General features: G+C 47.7%; 1 protein-coding gene across 1 annotated transcript in view; it reads right to left on the reverse strand.

Annotated features, from left to right (window-relative positions):
* The window catches only part of CALN1 (calneuron 1), a 445,907-nt gene extending 440,647 nt beyond the window's left edge, over positions 1-5,260 (reverse strand). Inside the window, exon 1 of the mRNA XM_060079033.1 lies at positions 5,138-5,260. Coding sequence (XP_059935016.1) covers positions 5,138-5,260 — 123 coding nt within the window. The remainder of the gene's footprint in view (positions 1-5,137) is intronic.
* Between the last annotated feature and the right edge of the window lie 5,735 nt (positions 5,261-10,995).

The following is a 10,995-nucleotide window of genomic DNA, read 5'->3' on the forward strand; positions in this document are numbered from 1 at the left end:
AGTTTGAAGAACATTTTTTTTAAAGTTCATATCAGTCTTTTTTTTTTTAAGTTAAGTGACATCAGAACGAATGTTTATGCTTAGGGGAAGAAGAAAGAGGCTGAAGAATAACCGAGGAGGTACAATTGATGGAATAAGGTCCCTGTAGAGAGGGTGGCAGGGAACAGATGCCTGGGCACAGGTGGCAGGTGGTCCTTGACCTGGTGAAAGGCATCCTCCTCCACCATGATGGGCAGGGAGGGGCAAAGATGAACTTGGATGCAGAAAAGGTAAGAGACAGGTGCTCAGGAAGTTGAGAAGTTTCCTCCTGGGGCCTTTGTTTTATTTGGGAATGAGCAAGTAGCACCATTCTTAGATGAGTCGGTAGTGGGTGAAGTCATGGTGGAACATGGGGAGGAGACCTGGTCGCTAGAAGAACCTCTGAGTCCCACTGAAGACCGGCTGGAGTTGAAGGCTATGAGTATCACCTACCCATGTCCCATATCCATGTAAGATTTTCTCTCAGTATGCTCTACATCCTGAAATAGGAAGAACAGTGGTAAACACCATCAAGGAGGTTGTTAAAGAGGGGAGTATTGCAGTGTGAGTTCTGTGAGTTGAATCTGAAGGAACATGAGGTGGAAATGTTGCCTTGTCATCCACACAGTTTTAGCTTCCTCACGTGACATCAGGACTCTGGGCAGATGTGAGACAGAACAAGCACTAAGATATTCAAGGAGCACGGGAGTGATTGGAAGGAAAACAGGTGATGACAACAAGGAGAGGTCAGAGGTGAGATTTTTACACAACTTTCTAGGAACCATGCTATGAAGGTTGACCAATAGTCTCTCCAAGTGAAAGGTCTCACTGTTCATCTCAGGGGCCCTGAAGTACCTCCCCATTCTCCCAAACACACACAAACCTTGCTCCAACCAGAATGGGTCTTCTCTTTTTTTTTGCCTTACATACTGGGATTCCCCAGAAGACATATTTTGGAAGGGTTTTGTGAGAAAACAAAACAAAACAAAACTGAACATCACTGATGAGACCCAACCCTTGCATTCAACCCGAGAAAGAACCCGAGGCTCCCAGTGAGTTGACGGAGATGCCCACTGCTGCTTCCTTCTACAGAACCATATGGTGTGTGCTCTCTCTGAGGATGTAGCCCGCAGAGCTAATGCTCGGTGATGAAACATCCTCATTAGGGCTGGTGACATGAATGCTGCTGGGGTCCAACAGAGCTGGGCATTGTGGGGAGGGAGAAGCAGTGGCCGTGGTGGGGCCATGGAATCCCCTGGACACCTGTTAGGGACACGAGGAGGAGAAATTAGGATGGGCAGATCAGGGGGGGACCCTGGTTGATGATTCCAACCTAACTAGGGAAGGCAACTTAGTAACCAGGCAATAAAACTTGAGTTCATTCTGCCTCTCACTGCTCAGGACCTTAAATCATGGAGGAGTTTATGGGTCCTGTTTATGAAGAAACTCTCTTTATAAGCTATTCAGAGCAGGGGTGGGAGGGGGTAATAGGGAGAGAAAAATTCCCTTTGAATTACCATTGCTTTCAGAGTCAGCAATTTAATGAGTCATGCATTCTAAATCCTTGCTTTGTCTACACGTTTTCATGTCAAAGTACTAAAAAACACTTTGTTTGGAACATGGGCTATTTTTAGCTCAGGTATCAATAGTGCACATCCATTTCTCCCCATATTAGAAAAGCTTCCTTTGGGCTGGGTTGGAGCAGCACCATGGTAGTGGGGTTGTTTACTAGCTGTGGTTTGCTGAAGCTACCTGGGTATCTCTCTATCCTTGGTGACTCTCTTCCAGTTGGTCTCCTGGGCCTACTGACCATTCATGAGTCAGCTCCAGACCTGGTCAAAGAGCTCCAGGTCTCAGAGTCTGGACAAAATGGGAAGGGCATCCTTTCAAGCCTCCAGCCCAAGGAGTCAGCACCATGGTGGGCCCGAGAGAAGCAGGGCTCCACTGCTATGGGATCTTGCAAGACTCTTCAGAGTAGAAGAGAAGGAAGGTCCCCAGCTACAGGCCATCTCCAGATCCATCAAGAGAAAGCCTGGCCACACCTTGGCAAAGACATAGGAATAGACATTCTGGGGAATTCTGTAATCTTCCAGACTGACAGGCAGGAGAATGGGCTGGGAGGAGGCTAGAGGGTCCTACCTCTCCAGTCCCTGCCTCTGCATGAGGTCTCTCTCCACAGGCCACTGCGGTGCCCCCACCAGCTTCATCTACCCCACTGCTTTTGTCCCACCCGTGATAGTTCACTCCTCTGCATCTCCTGGGGACCACCTTCTTTGAAAGGCTCCAACTTAGAGAGTGAATAACAAGCACCTTACCTGCACCTCGTGAGTAGCTGACCACCTTCAAGAATGGAATACGAAACCAATATCTGAAGGAACTGGGGTGAGGAGCTGCCCCACTTCTCATTGTCTCTCCACCGTTTCCACCCACATATTTATAGCAAAAGCAACCATGTTCACACTCTCTGCCCTCATCCCCTGGTCACTTGATTTGATCAGGAGTGGGCAGCTATGAGCCTGTTCCCCAGGGATTTTGGAATTAGGACCATATTAATTCCCAGTGGAGGCTGACTGCCAAATTGGCAGCAACTTGACAGCGATAATTTTTATTATATATGGACAGAGAAACCAGAGAGACATATAGACAGGCAGAAAGAAACAGCTTTCTTGGGTTTTTCACTTCCCTGAGGCTTTGGATTTTCTGACATACCTTCTCCCACCCTCCACCAGTGCCTGGGATCTTGTGTTACAATGTTAGATGTTTCTCTTTTCACTTAGGAGACTTCTACTGGACTTCTGTTACTAGGAACCAAATTGGTACCAGGAGATGGGAAAATGATCTGGGGCAGGAAGATGGGACACGTGCAGGAGACTCCTCCTGACTTTATAATTTTGCCCACCTTGCCCATACCAGGTATAACCACCTGGACCCAGAGTGTTTCAGGACTGAGGCCCCTGATGCTCTGTAAACTAGTCCCAGTACTCAACACCCGTGTTTTATCTGAAGGAGGCTCCCAGCCAAGGAACTGGAGGACAGGGATGCAACCTTCTCTATTCTGCGAGACTTCACTGATGGAAAGTTACACAAAACATGTTCCAGGTGGGCTCTTTTCCCTTTCCCCTCCACATCCAAGCCCTGGTGCAGAGACGGTGACCATGGAACTTCATTCCTTGGCCCCATCTCACCCCTCCTCCTTTTAACTGTCTCTCTCTGTGCACTGCACGAAGAAATCTTTGAGAAATGTGTGTGTCTGCCCCCAAGGAAGGAGTAAGCAAAAGTGTTATGTCTGTTGGTGTGTGGGTATGACTGTGAATGTGTGATGAGAACAAGCCAGGAGCCTAGAGACCCTCAGCCTTGGGGTCCAAGAGGAGTTCATGCTCTCCCCCACGGAGAAGCTGATGGCTTGGGAGAAGCAGATTCATTCCTCTTGGGCTACTGCTGTCCCCAGAAATGAGGGAAACTAAACTGTCTAACTCATGCTCATCACAGTTCTGGCCCCAAAACTCTAAATCCCAAAGTCACAGGAACAAATAGGGAAATATTTTTTAATGTGGGAGTATGTTGAGTAAAAAAGGGTTTCTGACTCCACTGGACTTCTTTTTCTGTTTGCTGCATGATATCTTCTCACCCACTAAGGTGGGCTACTCTCCTTATCCTCTGTAGCATCAGCCACATCTGTCATTTGCCACAGACCCCACAGGACATGCAGAACCATTTCTCTGCCCCAGTCCTTCCCTCCTTCCCTCCCAGGGCAAGTGCCCAGGATGCTATCACTTATTCCAGACTGAGAATAAATCAAACAGGGATTTCATCCTTGGGCTGGACCATGCCTCCGGCTGGGGCTCCTCTCCGGGCTGGGGAGGCCCAGGCCAGGTCGTCCTCTGACCCCTGACCAGCTTTCCTGAGCAGAACCTCCCTCTGAGGCTGCCTTCAGCATATGTCATTTCAGCTTCACGTTGCCCTCTTCCAGACCTTCCCTCAGAGTCGATGAGAATGGCTCACCCTGCAGGTCAGCACACCCTTGGCCAAAGGTCCCATCAGCTCCCACCTTGACTTCCCAAACAATGAGTTGTATTGGAGAAGGTTCTGGATAGAGTCTTACAGCATCCTGTGCTGGTCCCTGCTGTACAGTCCCCAGCTCTGGAGAGAAATTGCTGAAGATAAGGAGCTCTAGTCATCAGAAATATATCCACTTCCTTCATTCCCCCGTAAGCCTAACCCTGAACCCACGGTCCCCACCATAAACACTTGTGGCCCCCACTAGGAGCTGGTGACAGAGAGGGCTGGGGATCCCATTCCAAACAGCCTTGGGGAGACCACTGCAGAACATACCCATTTAAAGGACTCACCCAGACCAAATCCTTGATGTCAGCTTCACACAGATCAAAATTTCTTTCTATACAAAACCACCCAGAGTTGAAATTCCTCTTGAGTTTTTACAGCCATGAATGTCTCCAAGGAAAAGAAAGAGAGTAGGATCAAACCCATAGAAGCCTGTGACTTAGAACACATACAACCCCTCCCCCTGAGCTGACCTTCTCACCCATAATCGGGGGAGAGGCAGGGGAGTCCAATGGCTGGGAACAAGTTTTTGGATTCAGAGACATGGGTAGGAGTCCTGGGCTGACCTTTGCCTGTTTGATCTGGCCTATGTGACATTGTTTACTGGTTGTCTAACTGTTCTCCCATAAAAAATGGGGTTAATAACACACATATGGGGTTATTGTGAGGATTAATTGAAATTATCTATGCAGAGCTCCTGCTTCTATGCCACCACAGAGTACACACACTATAAACGGCATCTGTTGCTTTTTTTTCTAACAACCCCCTCCAACCTAATCAGTCCCTAATAGAGTCAGCTTTCAAACCCATCCCCTTGCCGCTGCACGCATCTCAGATAAAATCAATGGATAGCTGTCAGGCTCAAGACAGATCGTCAAATCTCTGGCCCAGCTGGGACGTGCATCCCCTTGGGACCCCTCTCGAGTGTCCTGTCCCCAGACACTCGGCACAAAGGTTTCCAGCCCCCATGCCACCCCCTACCTGTGGGCTGAACACAATCAAGTCCTGAGCAAACATTCAAGAAAGCTCGTTCCTCCGGGGGTTTGGGGGAGAAGACTTGCCAAGTGGGGAAGTCGGGGGCCCGGGTCCTCAGCGGCTCCTCTCCCCCTCCGGGGGCTCCTCTGCCCCCCTTTTCCTCATTCTCAGGCTTCCCCTCTCCAGGTTGCTCAGGCAGCCACATCGGGGGTCCAGGGCGATGTTCTCAGAGAGATTTGTGAGTGCACCAAGGGAACGTCAGCAGAGACGCTGAGATTCTGCAAGGAGTTGACAGAAACTTACTGCCTGCACAGCGCTGGTGGTTATCTACTCAGAGTCAGTTGCCTCAATAACTCACACCTTCCCTTCCGCATTTAAACAGGACAATCGTGGAAACACAATCCTGGCACAAGAAATATAATTGCGGTTGTGACAGATGTTTAGTTATTAATAAGGCCTCGATGTCACTAGAGGGTATTACACACAAGCCAATAATGTGCCTTTGGAACCGACCTTCATATTTGCAGGTTCTTTTCCACTCCTGCTCCTGTGGGCTTTGCTGTGGTGTAAGCTATGTGCCAGTGTGCTTGCAGCCTGCAAGAAAGCCCAGCGCCTTGCCAGCAGAATTTGTTTCCTTGCCGTTGACACCAACAGAGCCACAGAAAAAAAGTGTATGTGGTGGCCGGGGTTGGGGGTGGGGGGGCGGCGGGGGCAGAGAAGTTAGCACAGCCATCTAGTGGAGAGGACTCTTGCCAAAGCTCTTAAGCTTGTGACGCTGCTTGCCATCCCAGGGCAACGTCATCCTAACTTCCTTAGACAAAGCAAAGAGCATCCTAGACTACATGGTCCTTTACCAACTCCAGTCCAGACTTGCTTCCCACGTGTATGGAGCCTCTGGGTGGGCTTGATGTCACCAAGTGGTGACTTCCTCTCTCTCCCCACCCATGACATCGGGTCAACCTCCATTGTCCTTTACAACTCTGCTTAGGGTAAGGCACCTGGCTGGCTTAAGGCACCCCTCATCTGTGCCTACCTCTCCTGTCATCCATGGCCTCTCTCTCTCTCTCTCCCCCCAACACTGCACTGAGAAAAGCTCCAGGCAGGGAATCATTCAGATGCATTTGTGTCACCTGGGCCCAGGCAGGGATGACCTGAGAATAAGCAGTGATCAATAAAACACTTAATGAACTAACATTTACTTGATGTTGGTTTCTCTTTGGTTTCATATTGAAGTTTAAAAAAAATAATAATAAAACAAAGAATCTCCAGAGATGTGAAGTACAGAGAAGTTAACTGGAAGAATCCTGGTGATGGACTGAACGAGCCCTGGACACTGTGGATCGAGCCCTTGCCTGAGAAAGCTGGCCCGTGGGAAGGTCTGCACATGGCAGTGGGCAGTGGCCTCTCCCAGCAACATCCATCCCCATCTCCCATCCCTCACAGCTCAGCCCCTGCACCTCACATCCTGGGAAAATCCTCCCTTGCAGCCTCCTGATTCTGACCAGAGGTACATTTCCATGCCTGGGAAGTGTCCTCCTGGAGAAGCCAGCCCATAGGAGATGAGGCTCAGAAAATGGTCCTAGGAAGCATGAAGCCTTGGAGAGGTGTGTGCAAATGTGATCATGGTTGTAAATCTGTACATGTGGTAGGCACTGAGTGTCAGCCCCACCCCAGGTCAAAGGGGACAGGCTCAGCCCTATGCCTAACATGTGTCAGTTAGTAGAATGAATGAATGAGAGACACACAAACTGTCTGTGTGCTGTATACCTTCCACCTTGAGCAGAAATCCCCATCATCTAGGTCAGGGCTGGGCCAGATGGTGTCTGGGTGCTCCTGATCTGTAGGATCTCTGGTTCTATGAGGTTTGAGGCACAGAGTTGGGTCCTCCCCGAAAAGAGGGCTTCTATCTCCTGTGATTGGGCTGGAACCTCCCAAAGGTTGGAACCACAGGGATACCGTATAGAGAGAAAGCTTCCCAAAGCCAGAAGCCTTGTCTCACCAAACGGGAGTGTAACACATCCACACACTAGCACTTGTCTGCAGACTCACCTCCCCCAGCGCTACTTGTCTTCAGGCGCAAACACGCTCACACACACACACACACACACACCACACACACACACACACACACACACACCAGCATGTCACACACACTCTCCAGACCAGTCTTCAGACACTCACAGCCTGTGTGTGATCTCAATCCCAAATTCAGCCCCTAACCTCGAACACACACACAAGAAGGACTCACCCCACAGCCACACAGCTGCACACACCACCCCCGTCAACATGAGCACCCATACACACCCTCACACACACACACACAACTCACACATTCACACACACTACAGCACCCGCTTACCCACACGTGCTGCACACACACCTATACTCTTTGAGTCTCTAGTTACCATGTTAAGTTAAAAAGGAAAAACAAGTTTCCTGTGCCATTATACTAGAAATGAAAAAGAAAAGTGACATTTTATTTTCAGATATGCTTTTAGTTGCCATGACAGTCCCAGCACCGCGAAAGCTGTGATTGGTGGCAAATGCAGATTTCTAAAGAGAGTAATTAGCTCCCTATATACACGAACTTCCAAATACACCAAGTGCCCTCCCTTGTCAGTTCCCTCCAGCCAGAGTGGACACCAGGGCAGGAACAGCCCGCAGTGCTAGTCTGGCTGCCAAGATGGCAGGTGATAGGACCTGCCAGGAGCTCTCAGCAAGGATGTGCAAGATGATGGTCACAGTGGCTTCAGAACCCAATCCCCTTAATTACTTGGAACTTGCTCATAGCTCACCAGGAGCATGGCACTGGAGGTGGCAGCTCCCCGTAGGAACAATTGTTCCTGCTGTTCAGCTGGCCTCTGGTGCCCTTCACTGTGGCATTCGTGATGTGCCAGAGAAATGCAAAGCCAGGGGCTGGTCCCTCAGCCAAAAAGGGAGTGGGCTCCTCCATCCAGAAACCATCTCACCAGAATGCTCCTCTCCAGGTCACGACTGGCCTGACACACGATGGCGGAAGACAAGCTGCCTTCCACAAGCTGGGACTGACCGCCCATGGCCAACTAATGAGCCACCCTAAGTTGGCATCTGGATAGAAGATGGACCTGCATCTCCCCATTTTGCTAGGAGCTTCTCAAAGACGGAGCCATGGCACATGCACCTCCCAAGTTGCCAATGGCCTACAGTAAATACCTACAGGAATTACTCTTTGTCCCCAAATTAACTGGTTACCTCATTTCCTGATGAGATTCCTAAGGGCAATTAATTTCCAGAATTTCTCCTCTGAGTCTATCTGACAGTTGTCTTTATTGTCATCATCTGAAAGATTGGCCAGGAGCTGGTTTTTGAGTCCAAGTCTTGAAGTTAGAACTTTGGGCTAATTCCTGGACCCATATGTGTGTTCTCTACAGCTTTTCATTTCAGCAAATGACCCACCCACTTCCTTTAGCACCTAAAATGTTCCCTGAGCACCGGCCAACCAGTGTGAGACACTCTGGGCTACCCAAAATGTGATGCTACCTTGGTTCTGCCCTCAAGGTACTCCATTGGCCCTATCACTTTTACCAACCCATAATATGCAGATATTGGGGTAGTGATGGACGCAGTTAAGAACGTGGCTAACTGAATCAGACCATGCAGTGCAAAGTGGTTCTGCCACTTATGGGCTGTGTGATCTAAACTCTCTGTGCTTCAGTTCCCTCACCTGCAAAATGGGCCTGATAATAATAGCACTTACTTTGTACGTGTAATATAAAGTGTTTGGCAAAGAGTAAGTACCACATGCACTAGCTATCATTATTCATAAATTTATTTATTTATTTTTGGCTGCATTGGGTCTTTGTTGCTACATGCGGGCTTTCTCTAGTTGCGGTGAGGGGAGGCTACTCTTTGCTGGGGTGCACGGGCTTTTCATTGCGGTACCTTCTCTTGTTGTGGAGTACGGGCTCTAGGCATATGGGCTTCAGTAGTTGTGGCACGTGGGCTCAGTAGTTGTGGTTGGCGGGCTCTAGAGCGCAGGCTCAGTAGTTGTGGTGCACGGGCTTAACTGCTCCGCGGCATGTGGGATCTTCCCAGACCAGAGATTGAACCTGTGCCCCTTGCATTGGCAGGCGGATTCTTAACCACTGGGCCACCAGGGAAGCTCCTAGCTATCGTTATTCATTCCTACCTTTTGCACCTAACAGGCAGTGGCTGAGCACTCACTCTGCTCAGATGGTGCTGGGCTGACCCCAGAGTGAAATGCGGGGAGGGGCAGAAGTGAATCCACCATAGATACAGCCCCACAGAGCTCAGAATCAAGCTGCAGACACAGACACAAATACACAGACCAAAGGAGGCTGCTCTTGCTCTTTCAGTTTGAAGAGTCAGTTTGTCACACCATTGTAAAGCGATTATACTCCAATAAAAATAAATAAATAAAATAAAATAAAATAAAATAAAATAATAAAAAAAAAGAGTCAGTTTGTCCCTGAGGGTATTTTGGGAGGGGAAGGTTTTGATTCTCCTCTTCAGTGTCACCAAATATGTTCTTAAATGGATCCCATGCCTGCCTCTGAGGAAGGAGGGCATATGGATATAGTCTGGGAGAACTGGTCAACCTCGACATTTCACCATCTGCGGCTCTGAGCATCCAGTTGGGTACATGGGTCACAGGCAAACTCAGTCCTTCACAGATTTTGGTCCCTTTTGGCGTATCTAAAATTACAGTCACTGTGGGAGCAGGGGATGGATGAAAATCTAATGTTTATGAACAGAGTGTATGAGCCTGCATTGTTTATTGGCATGAATAATTCATAAATACAGGCTAGATGGTTCTATTTCGTTTCTGGAAAACCTAAGAAACAGTGCTTCCCAAGCTGATACTCTAAGACCTAGTTCAAACGTTCACCAGGAAACGCCCTGTCCATTCTGATCACACTGGGCATCAGGTTAGAGGCTTTTGTGTCTTGTGTCCCCTGAAACATTTGACGACTCTTGACAGCCACATTATAATTATAATTGTTTCCTCTGTAATGCTTGATAAGGGTTTTGCATGTGAGTTTTTTCTCTCAAAACCCTCCACACATGTCATCAGATTCGATCCACAAATAAAATTTATTTTTGTTACAACTGAATATAATCCTGTTTTTTTGTTCATCACTTTTTAAAAACTTGTTATTGGGGTTTTTTTTAGCATCTTTCAAGTATATAATACATTATTATTACCTAATGCTGATTATTATTACCTAATTATTATTACCTAATGCTAATACATTATTATTACCTAATGCTGTACATTAGGTACATTAGGTCTCCAGAAGTTATTTACCTTATAACTGAAAGTTTATACCCTGTGGTCAACATCTTCCCTTTGCCCCCACCCCTCAGCTCCCGCTAACTACCATTCTACTCTGTTACCATGAGTTCAACTTTTTTTTTTTTAGATTCCATATGTAAGTGAGATCATGCAGTATTTGTTATTCTGGATCTGTCTTATTTCACTTAGCATAATGTCTTCCACGTTCATCCATGTTGTTGCAAATAACAGTATTTCCTTCTTTTATATGGCCAATTAATATTCCATTGTATGTATACACCACATTTTCTTTATCTACTCATCTGTTGATGGACACAGGTTGTTTCCGTATCTTGGTTACTGTGTATAATGCTGCAATGAACACGAGAGTGAAGCTATCTCTTTAAGGTAACGATTTATTTCCTTTGGCTATGTAGCCAGAAGTGAGATTGCTGGATCTTATAGTAGTTCTATTTTAATTTTTTGAGAAACCTCCATACTGTTTTCCACAGTTGTACCAATTTACGTTCTCACCAACAGTGCCCAAGGGTTTCCGTTAATATAATTCTGTTTGAAGGTACCTTCTGGACAAAGGGTTGAGTGGAGTAGGTCATGCCACGTGGGATTTAGCAAGGAACTTGCTGAGAGCAAGAAGCCAGAGGCAT

This window comes from Mesoplodon densirostris, chromosome 16 (assembly GCF_025265405.1).
Source record: "Mesoplodon densirostris isolate mMesDen1 chromosome 16, mMesDen1 primary haplotype, whole genome shotgun sequence".
Classification (NCBI taxonomy): Eukaryota; Metazoa; Chordata; class Mammalia; order Artiodactyla; family Ziphiidae; genus Mesoplodon; species Mesoplodon densirostris.